The sequence below is a fragment of the Quercus lobata genome, chromosome 4 (assembly GCF_001633185.2).
Source record: "Quercus lobata isolate SW786 chromosome 4, ValleyOak3.0 Primary Assembly, whole genome shotgun sequence".
Taxonomy (NCBI): Eukaryota; Viridiplantae; Streptophyta; class Magnoliopsida; order Fagales; family Fagaceae; genus Quercus; species Quercus lobata.
In genome coordinates, this window is record NC_044907.1 from 59,422,321 (window position 1) to 59,445,943 (window position 23,623).

Sequence of the window (23,623 nt, forward strand, 5' to 3'; positions counted from 1 at the left end):
AGACAAACAAACAAAATAGTTTTCTTTTGTCTAGCGATGGGGAGTGGCACACAGACGGACCAATGGTAGTCGGCAAGTACACCCAGACCAGAAAAAGGTGGTTAAGGGCTAAAATAGTAAAATCCGGTCATGATAGGCACTATAAAGAGGCCCTTGCCGTGTACAGGAAGGGAGACGACACAAGCACCACGATATTAGGAATTTGAAAATTAGGAAATAGAAAACAAGTATTAAGAAAAAGAAGTAGTAAGAAAAAAGATAAGAAAGGGGAATATTAGAAGAGAAGGAAAGAAAAAGATAGAGAGTTAGAGCGGCAGACATGCACCAATAAGTTGATTCCCTCTCTCTCTCTCAAAGTCCTGCTCTCTGCCGGAAATAAAGAGTTCTCTTGTGCACCAACCATTCAAGTCCGCTTCTCTCAAAGTGATTAATTTCCATGACAGGATCTCCCTGGGACATTATTCACTTTGAGAAGAGGCATTCTTTCCTCTCTGGTTTTGGTCCTGCGGATCAGATTTAATCTGATTTCTTTCCTTTTTTAATCAACTCATATACTACCCACTTGTTTCCCTTACTTTTCTTATAAAATAATTGTTGTTAAACTGTGATTATTTTTTCTTAAGTAGGGATCATCCGTTTACCTTAATAAAGAAGTCAAAGTACTTTATTTTATCTTATTATTATCATATTTGCCTACCACGACTCATCTGAAACAATTCTGCTCGCCGTAAGCGTGCTCCTGAAAAACGAGATATAATTGACGCACAAATCGGATCAAATAATATTGCAGTTGGACCGATCTCAACTCCCTTACTCGGAATATTTAGGCTTAGTACCGAAGGAAGCAGCCCAGCCCAGTCCGATTTAACCAAAAAAGCCCACTGCACATAGCGCACACTTCAGCATTCTCCATTCACCAAAAATGGCCGGCTCAGGCTTAATTCAAACACTACAGTACTACTAAAAAGTTTCTTTTTAGCAAAAAATTCACAGTTCCTATTTAGACTCAAGACTCTCTGTGGAAGTGGAAGTGGAAGTGGATTATTATTTCCTCTTGTTAATTTCCCTCTCATTTTGAAACATCTTCCTCGCGCGGCAAACCCTAAGTTTTCCGAGAAAGTGAAGGAAAATGCCTCGGGAGATCATCACGCTCCAGGTGGGACAATGTGGGAACCAGATCGGGATGGAGTTCTGGAAGCAGCTCTGCCTCGAACATGGCATCAGCAAGGATGGCATTCTCGAAGATTTCGCTACTCAGGTCCCCCCCTCCTTCTCTTTTCTCACTTTCACTTTCATGTAAAAAAAAACGAGTGTGTGTTGTGGAAGTATGTAGTGTTTTTGTTAGGGTTTCATGCTTATGCCAATGGCGATCGTTGTTCTTTACTTTTAATTGTTGTTAGCCACTGCACATTACTAGATTTAGACAGGAGAGCCATTAAGAAGCACGGACACGGACACGGACACTGACACTGACACTGGAATGGGTACGACACGGTGAATTTATGAAAAATTATAACATAAAATGACGGCACTGTTACACACGGATACGACACGGCACTCTAAATGAAGTGTCCTTGCTTCCTAGTTAACAAGGAAGGGTGAGTTGATTTAAGTCCAGGGGACCAAAAAAAATTAGATGAAACTTAAAATATCATTAGTAGAAAATGGTTTTGGATGAACAACCAGAGTTTGTCTATGGGGATGGAGATGGGACAGTGAACATGCTGAGCTTGTTAGCACTTGAATCACTATGGTTCAGTGACAAAAATCAAATCCTTAAGGTGATCAAAATTCGTGGGGTTTCTCATACATCAATACTAAAAAATGATGCTGCGCTTGAGGAAATAATAGGAGAAATTTCAGGTATCAATTCAATTACTGAGTATAATGTTGGGTACATAATTAAAGAGAATTGTGATGTATCATGTAATTCAGCAACACCACAAGGGCACTTCAAGAGTTGTTCATTAATTCTTTGTTGATATAACTTGTTACCCCCAAAGGAAGGGAGACAAACAAAAACGAAAAAAAGGTAATGAAGATTGTATTGATTCAATCGACTCTCACAAACTTAACGCACGCACGCATGCAAACACACACACACACACACACACACATGCACACACACACACACGCGCGCGCGCACACACACACACGCGCGCGCGCGCACACACACATATATATGTTTTGATGGGGATTCATAGCCAATCCCAAAATTTTGGGACAAAGGTTTGGTTGTTGTACTGTGTGTATTTGGTTCAAATTTGCATACTTGGATGCCTAATAATGAAAATTTGATTCACAATTTATCTTCTTTTTTCATTTTTTTCTAGTCTTTCATAGCAATCTAATGTCAAATTAGTTATTGTGAGGGTCACTAGGAAACTTACAATCTTTTTCAGTGAGCTTCTTAGCAAGTTATACCTTTTTCATCGTTATTCCAAATATAGAATTATCGAGTTTGAAATGGTGTAGGGAGGTGACAGGAAAGATGTGTTTTTCTATCAAGCTGATGATCAGCACTACATCCCACGAGCATTGCTGATCGACCTCGAGCCTAGAGTGATTAACGGCATCCAGAATAGTGAATATCGAAATCTCTACAATCATGAGAATATCTTTGTTTCAGATCATGGAGGTGGTGCAGGAAATAATTGGGCCAGTGGTTATCATCAGGTCTGTTGCTTGATTTTCTCTGTAGATTCTGAGTCAATGCTTTAAGGGTTTTATGTGTACCCAAAGCTTTTCATTTGGGGTCATTGCTATATTTGCAGGTTAATGCATTTGTGATATCTATGGTTCAAATTCAGCTATAAGATGGGTGAAAGCAATTTAGTAGTCTTTTTCGTCTAATTTGTTGTTTCATCTAGTAAAATGGAAGAATTATAAATTCAAAATAATACATAGCATTATTGCAAATAGAACCATTGCAATATCCATAAAAGAAAACTGAAAATATTTCTATACACTACAAGTTTCTTGCTGTTAAAGTATTGTTTCACATGTTCATACTTCCAATTTGAGTGTAAATAGTAACCATTTCAGTTAATCACTCATGCTTCAATCATTCAGAGATTCATTATTTGTTGGCTTTTGCAAGAAAGGTCATGATGTGTAATCCAGTTTATACTTTAAAAGCTTAAATTATTTTTCAGATCTCTCTTGCTTGTTTAGGGCATATTTTATCTGCTTTTTATATCAGTCATATGGTTAATTTATGATCAGGGGAAGGGTGTTGAAGAGGATATAATGGACATGATTGATAGAGAAGCAGATGGAAGTGATAGTCTTGAGGGTTTTGTTTTATGTCACTCTATTGCTGGAGGAACAGGCTCAGGTTCTTACTACTCTATGTCTTTACCGTTCACCTCTAAAACCAAGGTTTTAAAATATTTTGTATATTTGGGGACAGCACTTATCTTTTTACAGCATTGCTGAGTAATTAAAGTAAATCTTACATTTACTCTTTGGCATTATTTCAATGGAAATTAGAGCTGATTAGAAGTGCTTTGTGCTGGGTGTTGGACTAAATTCAGATTGCTCTTAGCAGTTTAAAGATGAATAAAAAATGGAATTATGAGAACCTCAAGCACAATTATTATCATTAAATTTTAACCCAATGATGGGTATCTTTTACTTACCTTTTGTATTTTGTAGTATTTGCACAGTTGCACATGCATGAATGCTTGAAGTGCTTCCTTACTTGTGTATTTATTGTGTGCTCTCACTTAAAATGGTGCAGGTATGGGTTCATATCTGTTGGAAACTCTAAATGATCGCTACAGCAAAAAACTGGTTCAGACATATAGTGTATTTCCAAACCAGATGGAGACGAGTGATGTGGTGGTCCAGCCCTACAACTCACTTTTGACACTTAAGCGACTTACATTAAATGCTGATTGCGTTGTTGTTCTTGATAACACTGCATTGAATAGAATTGCTGTGGAACGTCTTCATTTATCAAATCCTACATTTGCTCAAACAAATTCTCTGGTCTCCACTGTAATGTCTGCCAGTACAACCACTCTGCGATATCCAGGTTACATGAACAATGACTTGGTTGGCCTTCTTGCTTCTTTAATTCCTACCCCAAGATGCCATTTTCTAATGACAGGATATACACCTCTCACAGTGGAGCGCCAGGTAATATTCAGATATGAATGTTCTTTATTTCATAGCATCTCTGCAGAAAATTATGTTCAGAATTATGGCAGTTGTGTAAAAATAATTATGAATCTTTATTACTTTGAAATTTCTATTTAAACATTTTGACCTCATTAAGTTGAGCAAGTCAGGAATCTACTATATTTTTCACCTCTCTCTTTCTCTCTCTGATTGTTTGCTGTCTCATAAATTTTGTATTAGGCAAGTTATGCTTATAAAGAAGTATTTCAGTAAAGTCTAACACAAATATATCTTTTCTTGGCAGGCTAATGTGATTCGTAAAACCACTGTACTTGATGTCATGAGAAGACTTCTGCAGGCAAGATTCTTTGCTTTTAGTTCTCCCATTCATGCACAATATAGCATTCCTTTGAAATAGATCTCTTTTGCACTCTGCAGACAAAGAATATTATGGTTTCCTCATATGCTCGAACAAAAGAAGCTAGTCAAGCAAAGTATATATCAATATTGAATATCATCCAAGGGGAAGTGGACCCTACTCAGGTAATATTTGAGCAACTTAAAAGTGTCAGGATATTTTCTTACAAATTCCTATACAATTGATTGTATGGATAGACTAGCTCAATGTTATTATGTGACAGACTGTACTTCAATCTCAGTTTCTTTTAACTTTTGGCCATAAAAAATTGAAATTAGTATATTGCCAATGAGCTCTAGGCTCTAGCTCAACCAGCAGCCCTTATAAGTTCTAGGGTGAGGTCATGTGTTCAAGCCTCATCGGGTGCGTTTGTAACTCCCAATCAAAAAATTGAAATTATTATATTATTAAGACTAGTTCACGTGTCTGCAAATTCAGATATCTTTTTGGGAGCCATATGTAATAGACTCATACATCACCGTTTATCAAAAAAAGAAAAAAAAAAAAAATCATTACCTTCAATTAGTTTCGCTTACATTCAAATCTTTGGTAGTATTCTTGGAATAAAATTTTTCTATTATACACTGTTGAGCTATCAGGAATCTCTATATGGCTTCTTTTTTTCTTTTGCAAAGTTTTTCAACGCTGCTGCATCTTGATATTTGCCTTCTCTGTGATCAGGTTCATGAAAGTTTGCAGAGGATACGTGAAAGAAAGCTTGTTAACTTTATTGAGTGGGGCCCTGCAAGCATTCAGGTGGCTTTCCATAGCAAAAGCAATTACTCCTGAGCTTCACTCTATTCTTTTGTAATTTTATTATCTGGAATTATACAACACTTTTGTCTCTTTTTTTGTAGGTTGCTCTGTCTAGAAAGTCCCCATATGTTCAAACTGCTCATAGGGTAGGACTCCATGTCTTATCTTCAAGTTCCTTTTGTTACTTTTTCTGTTGATATTCTGTTCTTTAAAGTTTATTTCAGAGAATACAAATTTTCTTAATCAAATTTTGTTGACGAAATAGTTTTGGGTAATCTACTTGTCCGTTTTACTTATGAACTAACGTGTTATTTATTAGAATAAAGAGTTGAGCAAACGGGCAATAAATTTGGTGTATTCTGCATTTGTTAGGTCAGTGGTCTTATGTTAGCAAGCCATACTAGCATCCGGCACCTTTTCAGCAAGTGTTTGAGTCAGTATGAGAAGTTGAGAAAGAAGCAAGCTTTTCTTGATAATTACCGGAAGTTCCCAATGTTTGCCGTGAGTTTTCATGATTATAAAGTTTAATAGTTTCATTGCAGATCTAATTTTTCAAGTCATGGGCACTGCACCTGTTGAAATCATCTGTGTTTTTTACTTCCCTTATTTGCAAATTGCAATGTTGGACAGAATTTATAAATTTTATGAAAAAATATTAGTGTATTTCAGAGGCATATCATATCTACATTTCCGATCAGCTACCTACGTCGAGTATATGCATATTACTCTTTACCATAAGACCTTTGTGACTAAAGAGTAATATTGGTGATAGATAAGATACTCTTTTGGGGCTGTTCCAGCTTTATTGTGTTCTGGGATTATATTTGTCTTATTTTAATATAATCTAAAACTTGTACAGGACAATGACCTTTCAGAATTTGATGAATCAAGAGACATAATTGAGAGTTTGGTTGATGAATACAAGGCCTGTGAGTCCCCAGATTACATAAAATGGGGAATGGAGGTAGATGCCTACTTGCTTTACTTCTCCCTTATTTAATTTGTTTTGCAATTTCCTAATAAGTGTATTTTTTTCATGCAGGACCCAGACCACATTCTAACTGGAGAAGGCAATGCTTCTGGAACCGTGGATCCAAATTAGCTGTGTGAACATATCAAGTAAGCTATTTTCTAGAATTCCTAAAAGATTGCTTGGTTTTTAGAGGTCAGCGCTGTGTCAACGGTTGGTGGCTGCCTATTCCAATAGTCACATTTCATCACATCGATGAATCTAAGGGCTTATGTGATATTCAACCCCTATGTAGAACATCCTTACACCAGTGTGTTTTTGAATTTGCCAATTGCCTCATAAATAGGCTTCATGGGGGATCTCTTCGTGATCATTCCTAGGGATTCTGTTTTCTGCTCTTTGTACTGCGCCATTGTGCATATCTAATCTTCTTGTTTATTTGATTTTGAAGTGCTATTCATTATGCCCAGCTGTCCACATAATTCAATTAACATGCTCTCTCTAGCGGAAAACATTGATAATTTGATGGAAACAGGTCAGCAGGAACTAGCCAAGAGCTTGTAGCTCAGTAGCATTCCCAGTTCTCACATGGAGAACCTAGGTTGAACCCTCCCCCCCCAAACTTATCGTAAGCAAAAAGTCTGCAGGAACTGATATTTTATTCTTGCTAATGAAATTATTAAAGTTACCTTTTTGCCTTCTAAGATAGGTTGTGCCATCATCTATGCAATGAATTCCTCAGTGTTGAAGTAAAACTCAATGGTGTGGTCAGCAGTGAGATTTTTTGTTGAATTAAGGCTAAGAGCCTAGGCACTGCCTGGTCTCTTTTATGAGAACTAGGATCGAAACCCCCCTCCTCACATGTTGTAACAACTGAACTAAATAAAAGATTGCCTTTTTAATTCAATAACATAATCATCCAAAACATGATGCGTAGGATTCTCCTTTTGGGCACTAGATTTGTATGTTATCCCATTTCATAGAGCAACATTTTTCTTCACTGGTGTCTGAGAGGGGAGAGAGAGAGAGAGAGAGAGAGAAGGGAAGGGGGGGGGGGGTGGGGGGGGGGGGGGGGGGAAAGGATCAGCTCTATATCTCCAGGATGTTTAAATTTTGAACATGCTCCTCTTGGAGATTCTGCTCCTATTCTAGGGTGTTGAAACTAACACAGCCAAAAGAGGGTAGAAATGTCTGAATTTGTTTGATTCATTGTAAATTATATTTGAAAGCACATAAAAGTAGCATTTAACAGTTATCTTTACTAGAAATTATTTATTTTTGACCCTTTTGCCTATGGTGTAGCATTGTGTCCCATGGTAACATTTATATAGTTAATAGTCATCCAGTTTGCCTTTTCTTCTTGCAGTTAAGGTGACTGGCTTTACTTACATTTTTAATGCAGGTTAAGAGTGCTGGGTGAAAAAACGTTGGGAGAGAGTGTTTTATGAATGCTTGTGTATATTAATTTCCGCCTGCATTGTGAATTTTATGGTTTGTAATTTGATGATTTTTTGTGTGTCAATCTTCCATTATTCTACTTGCTATTAAACGTGATAGTACAAAATTTCAGTATATCAAGTTTGCTGGAATAATCATGTTGATCAAGTGAGATACCGGAACGGTTCTAAAACCTCATGTGGTGCATGGCCATCCGAGTTGGAACCCCTCCAACCCCCTCCCTCTATATACTATTTTGGCTTAATTGCAAACTACACCTAAAAAGTTTGAAGGTGTTTATATATTATATCCTAAAATTTCATAATTTGGATTTTACCTCATGAAATTTTATTTTGTTAGCATCAATTGCTCCTCCATACATATTTTTTATTAAGTGCCACATAAGTTTGTCATATGTGCTTAGTTCATCTAATAAAATGATGCCACATTGTTTTTAATTATTTAATTTTTTTGGGCTACAAAAATGATGTGGTTTTATTTTATTGAACAAACTAACACATGCATGGCAAGTTTATGTGGGTATAGATGTAAAATTCACTCCCAAACTTTAAGGGTATAGTTTGCAATTTAATCTATTTCTTGTTTAGGAATTCTTATTTTATATACATTTTTATCAGGTTTTTGTGAAGTTCTTATTTTTATTTTAAATGAAAAGGATAAAAGCTTTCAATTTATTTTCTATCTGTTTTATCTTAAAAAAAAAAAAGGGAAACAACTCAACAATAGGAATGGTAGAAAATGAAATGTTTGTAATCTACCTATCAAAAAAAAAAGTTTTGCGGGAATAATTATGTTGGTTTTGTTGTTGGGATCTTGGGAATCTAGACAATGCATTTGCGGCGGAATCACCTCTGGCTTGACTATTCTAAGCGTTTGGTAGATGCTTTGTGTTAGATGCATTACTGATTTTTGTTTGTGGAAAGTATATGAACTTATGAAGCTCTTTTTTAGAAAATATATGGATGCTACCGACCCATGTGGCAGACCTTCACTATAGCATGTGCGTATATCATCATGGCATGTTGTGTGGTGCCCATGATTGGATTAACAACCGTCTGATATGGAAAATATTAATTAAATATTGGCTATTAATTTGCTAAATATTGTGGATAACCGGATCTTTAACCACTTTGTGGTTGTCTTGTATGTGGACCCACAAAAAAAAAAAAAAAAAAAAAAAAAGTCGAAGGTTACTTGACATATAATTTGAAGTTACAGTCAAATAATAAGAAAATGTAGTAGTATGATTTGTGAAACCGAAAGAGAAGTGTAATTTTCTTTCCCTTGATTATTCCTTACAAACCAACCCAAAGTTGGTTTGTAGCCAAAATGGTCTAAAAATCCAGTTGTACTTAATATATGATAACATGAAGCTGTAAAGAGATGCGGCAGATGCCAACTTGGCAGTGTCTTCTTCTTTAACGTTTCTTTGACTTTGAATTTGAATTTGAATTTTAAAATTCACCCAACTAACGAGTGATTATGGTAGCACAGAGAGAGAGAGAGAGAGAGCAAACGCCGGAAAGTGACAATGGCAATAAGTAAAGAGTAAAGACATCAAAGATAGGCAGGCCCTACACCTACAAGCTGTTTAACTTGCTGTTATTGTATTGTAGATGAAAACTATGCAAATCCCCTGGCTAGAATGCCAACTTGTTTCCCTCTCACCGGAGCTAGAAAATGCCACAGGCACAGGCTCAAAGGAAAAATATATTCGGTAGGAGTAAAATGAGATTCCATAACCCCTTTTTTTTAATATATGTATATATAGTTACTGTGCGTATGAGAATGAAATATATTATTGAAATCATGTTATGAAAAGATGAGAAATTGTGCTTAAATTTTTTTTTTTTTTTTCCCATTTTGCAAATTGGTGTATGTATGTATGAAAGTATATAACTTAACATATACAATAATAATTAGCTTAAGTTTAAATATAACCGTGGCTATTTTCATGAAGTATCACAAAAACTTATAATAAGAAAAATTGGGACATTCATAGTAAACTTTTGAAAATTTGCTTCAAATATGAGCTTTAAAAAAAATAAAAATAAAAAAAGAGGAACAACCTTAATCCAAAATACTACATAGTAAATTCCCAAATTTTATAATTTAAATGAGTTATTGTCATGATTGTTTAATTAATTTGCAAAATTAAACTCAATTTAAAATTTGAATGCCAGCAAGGCTGAAAAGTAGCCGTGCAAGAGGGAATCCAAACAAAATGTTTGGATATCTTACTATTAATTTTTCAAATGAAAAAAATGAAGTGGATTACATTAATTTCTAATAAGAATTTCGCTAAAATTCAAGTTTGAATATTGGTCAGTTGGATGATTTATCACAGTTTTGCAGTGTCCCAACAATTATAAATAAATAATTAAAATTTTGAAAAAATAAAAATAAGATATCAAACATTTTAGCCGTTAAAATTTGTTGGGGTACAATACAAATGGTAGGTCCCACTCCAATTATAGAAGCAGACAGAGTGGATCTATACTGTACCCAAAAATATAATAAATAAAAAATTGAAATAAGACAAAACCATCACATGGCCTTGAAAATTGTAAAAAAAAAAGAAAAAAAAAAAGAAATGGAAAGGTAGACCCAGAGTCAAAAAAATTAGTAATTATTTAACGTAATACAATATTGATTATACAACATTGTGGCCAGCCGGATTCCTCTCCAAGGTTGAATATCAAGACCCTCTATTTATATTTATATATTAACTAAACTTTCTCCCACACGCCCTCACAATTCACAAGATCATTCTCGTTCTCGTTCTCGTTCTCGTTCTCTTTTTCATATCTCTCTGTGTCTGTGTCTGTGTCTCAATTAAAATGGCAGTGTGTTTTGGTTCTTCATCATCAAGTGGTGGTGTTATTGGGGTAGTGCTCATATTTGCTCTACTATTTGCCATTGTGGTTGAGGCTCAATCTCCAGCTCCTGCTCCTGCTCCTGCTCCCACCAGCGATGGTATTATTATATACACTTCCTTCTTTCTTTCATTGCCTTCTGTAGATCCGAAAAGTTTGCTCTTTTTTTCTTTTTGGATATTCAAAGTGTTCCTTACCTACGCATTGTTTTCCTTTTTTTTTAATTTCTTTCTCGTTTAGTTATTTGGGTGTTGTATCTTGTTTACATTGTTTGTTCAAATTTCATTTCTAATGTAATTTTACTGACGAAATCTTACAGATTAGAAATTTTTGTTACCTACATTACTATCTAAGAACCCAAAATTGAATTTCTTTGTGCGTGTGAGTGTGATTCAAGCAAATAAGCGCTATATTATTATTATTATTATATATGCGTTGAAAAATGTGATTCATTCATGTGGACATTGTTGTTGTATTCAGGTACTGCAATTGACCAAGGGATTGCATACGTGCTGATGCTTCTGGCGCTGGTGCTCACATACCTCATCCATCCTCTTGATGCCTCTTCCTACGGCTTCTAGCTCTAGGAAGGAAATATAAGATTTTTAGATGATAGGAAATTGCTTTGTGCATAGCATAGACATATGATATTGGGGATAATTTTCCTCTCTTTTTCATTGATTGTTGGTGGCGTTCGTTTGTTTTGGCAAATTAATTGAATGGCATTATTATTTTGGTGAATGATTTTTTTTTTGCCCCCAGAATATATTCAACTGAAGACGGTCCCAATCCATCTCTATTATAAATAACCCAAAAAAAGTAAAGAAGAGATCTAAATAAATCCATCCCAGTAACCACTGAGCAGCCCAACACACCAAATTATGAGACAAATAATTTACATTCCTATAAAGCAGTCTTCAATTTATTTAGTTTCTGTTTTATCACTTTGTGCTAGTATCCGGGCCACAAGCAGACATGCACTTCGTTGCATAGAGGGTAAACCCCGCTCACACTTTCTCATGCGTGCAATATAAATCTTGTAAACTGCACATTTTCTAGCCACTACCTTTATATTTTGCATAGTAACATCTTAAAGATGTGGTACTAAAGAAATTGCCTTAAAGAATCTGTGGTACTTGCAATTGCAATTGAAGAGAGATTCTGTTACAATGCTGAAAACAAGCTTTTGAAATGTAAAAGAAATGAAAAAAAGTATTGTGATCTTGGTACTTCAGACTTCAGAAAAAGAAATTTATTTTTGCATAAGCATTATTTGTTGGATCTCAAGCGCAAACATCCTGCAATGGCAGGCACATCAACGTCAAGTAGGACCTTGTCTAACTCTGTTTATTGGAAATATCTTGGTAAGTGGACCTGGTGTAACTCTGTTTATTCCTTTCAAACATTGATGTGATCATCCATGTGCAAAGAACAGTTAGCTTTGTAAAAGGAATGCACCATCCATGTTAGTCATCCCAAAGGCTGAGGGAGTGGCTCCTGATCATTGAGTTAGGTATCTCTGGTGTAAAGCATACTTTACAACTTCATAAAAGGAGACAACAATGCCAACAGAGGGGCCAGCACGAGCAATACGGGGACCAATTCCGGTAAATAGTCCCCTCATTCCACCATCCCTGATCCAAGCAAAAATTTTAAGGCTTGTATCGTATGCTAGCAATTTGGAAGACCAAAATATGAATTTTAATATAGGAATTAAACATGTTCTAAATGGGATCATCCTACGGTTAAAATTTTGGATGCAATAGTGATATGGAATCGTACAGTTTGTATCTGATACCAAAGACTGCTACATACCTCCAAATTTCCACCAAAGTTTCCCTTGTCCTCATCTTTAATGCCCTCACAGGATCTTTCTAAATTTACAAAAGAAAACCATATTAACAGCCAAATCATAGAAGGAGCCAACTTATAATTTATGCCAGGATTCCAGTTATTTTGTTTCTGTAGTGAACAAATATTTCACTTGTAAAAGAGGACAGAGAGGGGGAAAAGATATCACATGTAATTGAATGAAAGAAATTTCATTGTAAATTCGCATCAGGTAATTTTGCATTTACTAGTCAGAAGGTTGCCAACTATCTGTTTCTAATGCTTCCACTTTTGTTCTCAGTCACTAGAAAATGCATGGAAGTTTAAGGTAACCCTTTTTTCGTAAAGCACGATGGCAGGATCTTACTTGCATTATGTTGAGTATATGAGAGATGATAGGATTTCCTCCTCTAAGAAAACTTGCATACCATATTATAGCATAAGAAAACTTTTTGTTAATAGAAGCTCATTGCCATACATTGGACCATATTTCATATTTTTGACCTGCCAAATGTTTTGGATCCATTCCCTGTACATGTCATTTATGCATATTCAAACCCACAAATGGAAGAAGAATTTGACAACATTTTTTATTGGTTCTTTTATCTTGACTCTCTTCACTCTTTATCTAATTTAAAATGCACTTTTATTTGGTGGCCAGGTTTGTTTTATATTCGTCTCTTTACTTTGTTGAAAGAGTAGAAAAGAGTAAAGAGCACTAGGATGGGAAAAGGTTTCTCTCCAAACCCTTCAAACTCCTCAAATATCTTTTTATTGAATGTGAAATTTGAATATCTAACCGTTGGATTACATGCTCTTATTATGTCCTCCATGTTTGCAAAATCTTAAGAAGATCAATAGATACGTCATCAATCAAATATTTAAATTTCAAGTTTTTGTAGTCTAATATTATGTATAAAAAATAAGTTTATTGATCAAATAGTAAATAACATCCAATTTGAACGAAATTTGACGAGTTATGTAGTTTAACGGTTAGATTTTCAATTTCACATCCAATAAAAAGAAATAGAAGGAGTTTGAAGAGTTTCTCTTCAAACTAGTTTGGAGAGAAACCTTGTTCACTAGGATGGGGGTCGGGAATAAACCTCTATCTGCCGACGGGTTCTTGCCACATCTAGCGGACATGTAGCAGCAGCTGCAAGGATTCCTGCAACAAAACCAGCAGAAAAGTTTGTTCCAAGGATGCAGGGTGCACTGGCTTCATCACCCACCAGTCCAAGAATTCTTCTTCGGATCTGCACAAAGCAGCAAGAGAAAGTGGCACCAAGTTGGACATATGTGCAGGAGCAACACACGATAAGAAATCATACTGCATCCATTGAAATGTTCGAAAAGATGATATCTCACCGGCTCGAGAGTTGACCAGCAGATTGCAGAGAAAGGAACATCACGTGCAAGTTGTGCTCCAAGTCCGGTCCACAATACACGATAGTTTTGCACTGTTAAAATGAGAATCATATATCTGATAAAACCCAAGAAAGAAATATACAAATAGGACTTCTGAGTATCCAATGAAAATTTTAATTTTCATGGATTACCATTGTTAGCATTAGCACTAGCTATTTTAGTAATTGTCATATCACTCAAATATAAGATATGCTACAATTGAGGGATTAAATTGAGCCCTAAACCTATTTTCCAATCTCTTTTCTCTCTTTCTTCTCAACTAACCCAAATCTTCCATACTTTACAAATCAACTTGGCACCAAAGTAATCTTATCCAACCCTAAAACCATTACAACAATCTGGAGGTCATTGTTAGATAACAGGGGCATGCTAACTTCAACATTCATATGATGCCATCAGCACCAGTACAGACAACCAATTCTATTGTGGCAATTTATTTCGAAATTTTTTGAAGCCATATTATGTGAGTCCTTTACCCTTCATTTCTTCTTTTCCCCAAATTTCAGCTCTCTTCTCTCAATCTGCACTTTTTGGGGATTTGCTACTGATATTGACAGGATCACTTCCATATGGACCAAATGGACTTTTTAGGGGGACCTAGATGTTGGTTATTTGTTTATTTTATGAAGTTTTTTCTCAATTCTATGGATTTGAGTTACTCAGTCTTCCACACAAATAAGAATTCTGTGATGTTTGTTGCTTTTTTAGGTCTTTATGTTGGCTATTGGTTGTTTGGTGATGCTAGTTATTATTCTGGTTAATCAGCATTGGGTTTCACCGGTGGAAGTGTCGGGGCGCACCGAGATTCCTCTGAAAATGGGTTTCAAGCTCAGTTCTGACCGGAATAGTGTTTTGGGACATAATAAGCTGTCGGATGGGTCGATTTCTGAAGGTAAGAGGCTGGTAACTCTCGAATTTGTGCCGAGATTGATCGGACTTTCTTTTCCCGATCAGTTTCTGGAGTTTTTGCGAGCTGGGTTAATGGGTTTTGGAGTATCGGGTCAGGAAGTTAATACTTTCTCTACTAAGGAACTTTTAAGTCTTCCTAGGGAGGTCATACTTGTGGAGGATGCAGTTGATTTTTCTGTGGGGTTTGGTGAAACTGAAGTGTCAAATTGTTTACCTCTGCAAATCATTGATCCGGGTGTGTCAACAAAGCTAGTAGAGTTGGAGGAGGGCATTGAGGTATTGAGTATTGAGAATAAGTTAGATATTTCTAGTTGGGTGAAGCACAGAATTCCTGGGTTCAGTAAATTGGTTGGGTTGTCAACGAATCGTCATGAGAAGTTGTGCATTGCTCTCTTACAGAGGCTAGAAACAAAGATGGAAGCAGCCAATGTGTTACACAGGAGAGAAATGGGTAGTAAAAAACTGGCTAAGTCCAAAAACAAGGGACGTAGAGAGTTGCAAAACTTGATATGTTCGGTGAATTATGAGAGGAGATAAAGGGTGGTTTTGTGTTGGTGTCATTAGTTGGGGATAGTTTAGTGTCTATGAAGATAAAAATGATTTCGTGGAATGTTAGAGGTTTAAATGATCCTCAGAAACGACTTGTAGTGAAAAATTTGTTGCGGGAGTGGAAGTGCGATGTTGTTTGTTTACAAGAGACGAAAATTGCTAGCATGAATAGACAGTTGGTTTGTAGTTTGTGGGGTTATCCATATGTGGATTGGGCTGTTTTGGAGGCTGATCGGACTGCTGGTGGTATCTTGCTTATGTGGGATAAAAGGGTTTTGGAGAAGGTAGAGGTTATGGTCGGCATTTACTCAGTTTCGGTTAAGTGGCAAGGGGTGGAGGACGGTTTTATTTGGGCATGCTCAGGGGTTTATGGCCCAAATGAGAATGTTGAGAGGGGTCACATGTGGGATGAGTTGGTGGGTATTCAGCAGTATTGGAGGTTACCATGGTGTTGCTTTGGCGATTTTAACATTGTTCGCTTTCCTAGTGAGCGTAGGGGTGAGGCACGTTTGACATTGGCTATGGAAAAATTTTCTGAATTTATTGAGGATCTTAACTTGGTAGATTTGCCTTTAGACGGAGGTAGATACACATGGTCCAGTGGCACCGATCAACCAGCGATGTCTAGGATTGATAGAGCATTGGTCACTCCAGATTGGGAGGACCACTTCCCTGATGTTCTTCAAAGGATTTTACCACGTCCTATCTCAGATCATAGTCCAATTCTTTTGGAGGCAGGGGGAATGGCAAGGGGGAAAAGTCCGTTCAGATTTGAAAATATGTGGTTAAAGACGGAGGGGTTTGTGGATAGAGTTCAGTTCTGGTGGAATCGACATTCTTTTGTGGGTACTCCTAGTTTTGTGCTTGCAAAAAAATTGAAGGCTCTGAAAGAGGATATTGTGCAATGGAATCGCCGAGAGTTTGGTAATGTAGAGCGTCAGAAGAAACAATTATTGGAGGAACTAAAAAAATTAGACGCCAAGGAGGGGGATTTTGGTCTCACTGATGGGGAGAAAGGCCATAGGGTAGCTTTGAGGTCCCAGGTGGAACATCTTCTTTCTTTGGAAGAGATTTCCTGGAGACAAAAATCTAGGATGTTATGTATCAAGGAAGGGGATAATAACACCAAGTTTTTTCACAAAATGGCTAATTCTCATAGAAGGTTTAATCATCTAAGGAGCTTGGAGGTGGATGGGGTGGTTTTTGAGGAGGAATCCGAGGTGTCTAATTAGGTAGTACAATTTTATAAAACTTTGTACAAGGAGACTGAGAGTTGGAGGCCTTTTGTGGAGGGTTTGGAATTTGATCGTATTGGGGATGTGGAGAGGGTTTGGCTTGAAAGGAAGTTTGAGAGGGAGGAGATACTTCAAGTTGTACGTGATTTGGAAGGGGACAAAGCTCCAGGTCCGGATGGTTTTACTATCGCTTTTTATCATCTCTGTTGGAGAGTAGTGGAGAAAGACGTCTTAGCAGTCTTTGAAGAGTTTTTTCAACATTGTAAGTTTGAAAAATCCCTTAATGCTACCTTCATTGCATTAATTCCTAAAAAGAATGATGCTTCTAATATTAGAGATTTTCGACCTATTAGCTTGGTGGGGAGTGTGTATAAAATCTTGTCTAAGGTTTTGGCAAATCGATTGAGAGTGGTATTAGATCAGTTGATCTCTGAGTCTCAGAATAGCTTTGTGGGTGGGAGACAAATTCTTGATTCGGTTCTTATTGCCAATGAGTGTGTGGATAGTCGAGGGAAGAGTAGGGTTCCTGGAGTCATTTGTAAACTTGATATTGAGAAAGCCTACGATCATGTGAATTGGGAGACTTTGTTGAATTTGTTGCATAGAATGGGCTTTGGAGTGAAGTGGTGTAAATGGATCCGTACTTGTATATCCACAGTTCAGTTCTCTGTTTTGATTAACGGGTCTCCAGCTGATTTCTTTGGTAGTTCAAGAGGTTTAAGACAAGGGGATCCGCTATCTCCTATGCTGTTTTTGATTATGATGGAGGTGTTTAGTAGGATGTTGAGAAGAGTGGAGGAAGCCGGTTTGATTCGTGGCTTTAAAGTTGAAGGTAGGAGGGGTGGTGGGGAATGTGTTACACATCTACTGTTTGCAGGCGATACTATCCTATTTTGTGATGCGGATGTGGAGCAAATCCTTCATATTCGGTTGTTGTTACTTAGTTTGCAGGCGGTAACAGGTTTGAAGGTTAATGTGCATAAGAGTGAAATGGTTCCAATAGGGGTGGTTGATGATGTGCATGCCCTTGCTGAAATTTTGGGTTGTAAAGTCGGTAAGTTACCTATGACTTATCTTGGCATGCCTTTAGGGGCTTCACATAATTCCCCTTCAATTTGGAATCCTATTCTGGAAAAATTTGAGCGGAGATTAGCTGGGTGGAAGAAGCTGTATTTGTCTAAGGGGGGTCGGTTGATGTTACTCAAGAGTACATTATCTAGTCTTCCTACCTATTTTCTATCGCTTTTCACAATTCCTACTCATGTGGCTAATAGAATTGAAAAACTACAAAGGGATTTTCTTTGGGGTGGTAGCAGAACTCATCTGGTAGGATGGGACAAAGTTTGTGCGCCTATAGCTAATGGTGGCTTGGGGATAAGGAAACTTACTACTTTCAATAAGGCCTTATTGGGGAAATGGTTGTGGCGGTTTGGGAAGGAAGAGGATCGGCTATGGAGGAGGGTGGTGGCTTCAAAATATGGGGAAGAGTGGGGGGGGTGGACCTCAAAACTGGGTAGGGGAGTTCATGGGTGTGGTTTGTGGAGAGGCATTCGCATGGGTTGGGAGGATTTTAGTAAGAACTGTCAATTTGTTGTTGGGTTGGGGAATAGAGTGAGGTTTTGGCAGGATGGGTGGTGTGGGGGTCAACCTTTTCACTTGGCCTTCCCAAGGTTGTATGGTATTGCTATTGATAAGGAGATATCTGTTGAAGCCTCCTTGTCAAGGCAAGGGGAGGAGGATAGACGAACTTGGGATGTTCGTTTTACTCGAGAATTTAATGATTGGGAGATGGAGGAAGGGCTACATTTTCTTTGTATGTTGGGAGCTAATACTCCTCCTATGGATGTGGGAGACCGGATGAGGTGGAAGTTGAAGGTTAATGGGGATTTTGATATCCGGTCATATTATAACAAATTAAGGAATTCTCCTTCAATTGTTTTTCCGTGGAAAGCTATTTGGAAAGTAAAGGCCCCTAGGCGAGTTTCCTTTTTTGTTTGGTGTGTAGCTTGGAATAAGATCCTAACGGGTGATAACCTAAGATTGAGGAGACTGGTGCATTTTGTGGACTGGTGCATTATGTGTAGACATTGTGGAGAGTCGGTAGATCATTTACTTCTTCATTGTGAGATGGCTTATCGATTATGGAGCTTTGTCTTTATAACTTTTGGCTTGTCTTGGGTTGTACCTAGTTCGATCCCAGACTTGCTTTTTGGCTGGTGGAATTGGTTGGGGAAACACTCGTCTCAGATATGGAATTTAGTTCCGTTGTGCATCTTTTGGTGTATTTGGAAGGAACGGAATCGGCGGACTTTTGAGGATTTGATTAGCTCCGGTGATCAGATGCTGGCTTCTTTCAGTGGGACTCTTTTTGATTGGTCTCGGGCTTGGGGACTCACGACTAGTGATTCTCTCCCTTCTTTCATTATCTCTCTCTCTCTTTGTAATTAATTTGTGGTTTGGTTTTCTTTTTTGCTTTTTCGTTGTTTTCTCCTTGTACTTTCTGGGTTTGCTCTATGTTTTTTATGCATAGAGTAGCCATTCGTATATATAACATTCTTACTTATCAAAAAAAAAAAAAAAAGCTTATGAGTGTGTCGCACCTTTAAGTTTTTTCAGCTTTTTTTTTTTTTTTTTTTTTTTTTTTTAAAGTTTTTCCCTTTGTTAGATGCATTTTTTTTCCCTTTCTAATTCTGGTTTGAATCAGCTTGGTTGTGTTGGATTGGGTTCTTGTCCCAATTTGTGTTTATTGTGTTCGATATGACTGCAGAAGCCATGGCTAAGGAAAAACCAACATTTCTTGAGGATGAGGGTATGCTTAAAACAATTATCACAAGAAGTTGAATAGTTTAACTGTCTAGCTTGGGAACATGGTGTGAAAGCTTCTGTGAGAAAAATGAAAATTAAAACATTTGACAGGTAATCCCCCTAATATGGGAGATCCAACTTACGAATATTGGATGAGTAAAGATTTTGTTGCTATGGGATGGCTCTTTGGATCTGAATAGACCTTATGTGCTATTTGAGAGTAATATGACTTGTGTCCTCCTTATATTCTTCTTTTGTACATCTGCTTCTTTTTTTAATAAGATATATTTATTACCCATAAAACAAATATTACAACTTGTGACAAATAGGCCACAAGATAACAATCCTATTTTCCATGAGCACACCAAGCACGTAGAAATCTGACCATCAGTCAAGATTTATTGAAGAGGAAACAAATTGTCAATCTCTATGTTCACTCAAATGATCAACTGGTTGTTATTCTTCTGAAGTTCTTAGCATGCATTTTCTTTCAACAATTGTCTTCCAAGCTAGGCATGCTTATCTATATACTCCAACTTCAAGGGGATTGTTAGCATTACCAATGAGGAAGGGTGAACATAGAAGGTGGATAAGAATACATGTGAAACCATGATAAGCTTGTTGAGGGTCCATATCTAACCCCATAGATTTGGGACTAAGGATTTTTTGTTGTCTTGTTATATTAACTTAATGATGTAATCATGTTATATACTAAGGATCCATGCAAAAGACTAATTACTAGAGTCCTAATTCCTGAACTTATTTTCTAATATCTCTTCTTTCATTCTTCTCTCTGTTCTTGTCACCTAATCCTGATCTTCCATTATTTACAACTCAACTACAAGATCACCACATCATCTTGCCTAAAACATCAACTACAAATCCACATATCTAAGAGGATATGAGAGACACAACTCACTAAAACCTAGACAAATCATATCAGAAGTACACACTCACAATTTTGAAGAAGGTTTGTGCTCTTGAGTGGGTTGATGACCTCAAGCAATGTCTTCCACACTCCTGGAGGCTTCACCCCAATTTGGGCTTCTTTAAAAGCCTATATTAAAAAGACAAGAAAACCAGAATGAAGAACATCAATCAGAAACAATTCTCCATTACAGTAGTTCCCTGCACATATGTAGCACAAATTCTCCATACAAGTAGTTCTTGTTGACAGAGCTAATTTCCATTTAGCTCATGTACAACTTTTTAAAGCTTTAATTTTTCAAGTACAATTGTACTTTTTGCCTAGCTTATTTTTATAAACCTAATATACCAATGAAAATATGTTCTCTCAAATAAGCACAGTGTAAGCAATCCAATACAAATGAAGTTACTCCTTTCCTTTCCTGTTCTCTCTTTTCCATTTCTGTTTTTTCAAAGTCAAATATCCTATAAATTTATTAAATGTACAAGGAATACTAAAACCAAGTTCTTGGTTTGGATGAAAAGCTCAGTATTACACAAATACAACACTACTGACCTGCATGCGGGTCCTTGCCAGTTCAACAGGGTAACAAGAAACACAAGCTAATGACCGTGAAACAGACCCCGCAACTAATGGGACATATGGAGTCAAGTTTGGAGCATTCTGAGTCGTAAATTCTTCCATTGAATTACGGAATATATCATAACAAGGCAAGTAGATGCCAACCTGGTTGTCAATTAATAATAACAACTTTCATCAAGACAGCTAACAACAAAAGATACAAACAATAGGTTATGCTTGGATCAATCCTGAGAAGAAACTATAAAACAAATTCCAAGCTAAGAGAGACTTACAGTTGGCACAGCCAACACTAAGCTTGCATTTGTGCCTCTCCACAGCCTAGTAAAGCCTTCCTGCACAAATTCACTCCTTGAAGCCTCTAGAGATAAGTGATTTGCAGACCAAACACAAAGTTGATAACATAAAAACAAATACATCTTTAAGCTGCACATAACAGCAGGTGCATCTGCAAGACATGGACAGAGCAACTTAACAGCATTTATAAGAAGCCTCTGATTGCAAGTGTCATGCATATGCTACGCTGACGCTAATGAACTTGGTTTAAATACAATTTTCGTATTGATTGACATCCTAAACTTATTTGGCATGCAATACTCACGAAGCTACAGAAAGGCTACAAACTTGTAAAAGGAGATAAATTCAGGCAGTAAATGTTAAAACTATCCCTAAAAATGCAATAAACTTCATAATCCCCTTTTTCCCTTCTACTTTTAAGCAATGAGTCCTCAAAAACCTAATCCTGCATCACTATATCAATAATAGGGATCCTGAATCCTGAGTGTAAAGCATTATTAAGAAACAGGACAGTGATTCAGAAAATATTCAATTCACAACTCGATTGAAAGAAACGATTTTTAAGGGTAGATATACAGAAGTTTCCTCCTTGAAAAACAAAAGAATGCTAGCTTATTTATTTGCTTCTATCATTTTAGAAAGTATAATGACATTGCAAGAGGCCAGCTGCTAAGCATCAAAAATATTTTGAAACTTGGGTTATGAAACAAATTTTGCCATACACTCATATATGTATGTCTACTAACCTGACGTATGACTTTGTATAAAACATCCAGTGTTCCCGTATACCGGCTACAATCTGAAGGGCATACTGGTGGTTCAGAGCCAAGAACTGCACGCGCGGATGATGTAGTCGATCTCAAATCAGGAAGCATCTAAAACATAAAAGACAATAAGCATTCAACATAACCTACATTAAAGTTTTCTTTCTTGCACAAACAGTAGTAACAATGTCCATTTGGTAACGTTGTTTAAGTGTTGTGTTATTTAAACAATACAACCAAACAGTAATAAGTTGGAAGTAAAGAATCACAAAACAAGGTGTAAGCATACCGTGTTTGTGTAAAAACATGCCATATGACATGGTCCCTGATAGTGATAGGGAACTCCCGCAGCCTGTGCTTGCAACCTTGTCTGGACATACACATCAAAAATGAAACGAAACCTCAAGTATTAGAATAATGATTAAATTCCTTCCTAATAGCTCAATTTAATATGATATCAGAGCAAGAGGTCCAAGTTAAAACAATTGTCTCCACTCTACTAGCACATTTTGGTGGGTGGTTTTTTCTAAGGTTAAAATTCTCCCTCCCCATTCCATTGTATTTGTATCTATCAATCAAATAAATGGCAGAAAATTAGAGAGAGAGAGATATATAAGAAAGTGATTGTAAAGCATATTGTTCCACCTTGGCGATATCGAGAGGGTTAACGAGAACAGCGGAGAAGGCAGCGGCGCCAGCGGCAGAGAAAGCCCTCTCTCCAAACCCCAAATTCATATCAGAAACAGAAGAAGAAGAAGAAGAAGAAGACATGGATGAAACGTTCCCTTCAAAATCAACCCTTGTAGTTGCTGCAGTTAACCATGAAGGTAGACTCGGCCTTGACCCCACCATCCCCTTTTTCTCTAATTTTTTTTGAAATTCAAAACTGTTGTTTGTTCATTGTTGTTGTGTTACTGTTGGGATTATTATTATGTGTTTTTAATTCTGGTGTTGTTGAAAAATGTAACAAGGTGAGAGAAGAGAGTTTTTATAGGAGGAGGAAGAGAAATGAAAGGAGATTGCTTGGTTTGTAATTGATGAAAATGAAAGGAGGGAAATTCCTACTTTCTAGGGCTTTCTTTCCTTCCTTCCATTTTTCTTTTCATAATTTTGCGTGGGAAATTCCAATATTATTAATAATTTGCTGATTGTGATTCGTGGCGTGCAACGGCGCCAAACAATTTGCGTGTGCCCTGACGTCTACTTCTACCACCAGTGACCACTCTAGTAGCGTGTGTCAATTTACAGATTCCTTTATTGATTTTTTTGATGAACAAAAAATCAATAGAGGAACCTGTAAAAAATGATGTTTTTATTGTTAATAAGTTTAATAAGAATTAGTGAACAATAGTTTGTAAATATATTATATAATTTTTTTAGTAAGCACATTTTAATCCCTACATTTTCAGGCGATTCCCGTTTTAATCCTTACATTTTATTTTTACCACTTTTAGTCCCTATCCTGAAAAATGCTTTTTATTTTGGTCCCTGCGGTTACATCAGAAACGGAAAAGGCTGATGTGGCAAACTTTATGAATAAATAATATTAAATTAATGTCCATGTGGCTTAAATTAATAATAAAAAAATGTTTTTTTGCATTAAAAAATGTCACGTCAGCATTTAAATTAAAAAAATTAATTTATTAATTTTAACTAAATAAAAAAATTAAAAACAAAAAATCACATTAATTAAGAT

The 23,623-nt window shown here is 36.7% G+C and overlaps 3 protein-coding genes across 6 annotated transcripts; 2 read left to right on the forward strand and 1 right to left on the reverse strand.

Annotated features, from left to right (window-relative positions):
• Positions 1 to 894: 894 nt before the first annotated feature.
• On the forward strand, positions 895 to 7,983 carry LOC115986820 (tubulin gamma-1 chain). 2 transcript variants are annotated; one of them, XM_031110152.1, is made up of 12 exons: positions 895 to 1,258; positions 2,476 to 2,676; positions 3,226 to 3,337; positions 3,743 to 4,143; positions 4,430 to 4,483; positions 4,564 to 4,668; positions 5,225 to 5,299; positions 5,401 to 5,445; positions 5,672 to 5,800; positions 6,159 to 6,263; positions 6,342 to 6,418; positions 6,805 to 7,288. In XM_031110152.1, the coding sequence occupies exons 1-11, from the start codon at positions 1,130 to 1,132 to the stop codon at positions 6,399 to 6,401; spliced, it is 1,416 nt and encodes a 471-aa protein (XP_030966012.1). In that variant the 5' UTR covers positions 895 to 1,129; the 3' UTR covers positions 6,402 to 6,418; positions 6,805 to 7,288. The 2 variants fall into 2 exon arrangements, with proteins under 2 accessions (XP_030966012.1, XP_030966011.1); XM_031110151.1 differs by lacking the exon at positions 6,805 to 7,288 and adding an exon at positions 7,672 to 7,983 and having other exon boundaries at positions 896 to 1,258.
• A 2,374-nt stretch (positions 7,984 to 10,357) lies between these two features.
• Positions 10,358 to 11,344, forward strand: LOC115986821 (arabinogalactan protein 41-like). Its single transcript, XM_031110154.1, has 2 exons — positions 10,358 to 10,703; positions 11,084 to 11,344. Exons 1-2 carry the CDS (start codon positions 10,568 to 10,570, stop codon positions 11,182 to 11,184), a joined length of 237 nt encoding a protein of 78 aa, XP_030966014.1. The 5' UTR covers positions 10,358 to 10,567; the 3' UTR covers positions 11,185 to 11,344.
• Positions 11,345 to 11,640: 296 nt separating this feature from the next.
• LOC115986299 (mitochondrial carrier protein MTM1-like) lies at positions 11,641 to 23,027 on the reverse strand. Of its 3 annotated transcripts, none has more exons than XM_031109153.1 (10): positions 22,573 to 23,026; positions 22,217 to 22,297; positions 21,910 to 22,038; positions 21,142 to 21,201; positions 20,843 to 21,013; positions 20,317 to 20,416; positions 13,802 to 13,893; positions 13,540 to 13,689; positions 12,419 to 12,477; positions 11,641 to 12,237 (listed from the first exon to the last, which is right to left on the reverse strand). In XM_031109153.1, the coding sequence occupies exons 1-10, from the start codon at positions 22,777 to 22,779 to the stop codon at positions 12,105 to 12,107; spliced, it is 1,182 nt and encodes a 393-aa protein (XP_030965013.1). In that variant the 5' UTR covers positions 22,780 to 23,026; the 3' UTR covers positions 11,641 to 12,104. The 3 variants fall into 3 exon arrangements, 2 of the variants coding, with proteins under 2 accessions (XP_030965013.1, XP_030965014.1); XR_004090630.1 differs by having other exon boundaries at positions 12,210 to 12,237; positions 13,508 to 13,689; positions 22,573 to 23,027; XM_031109154.1 differs by lacking the exons at positions 22,217 to 22,297; positions 22,573 to 23,026 and having other exon boundaries at positions 21,142 to 21,217; positions 21,910 to 22,032.
• Positions 23,028 to 23,623: the final 596 nt, after the last annotated feature.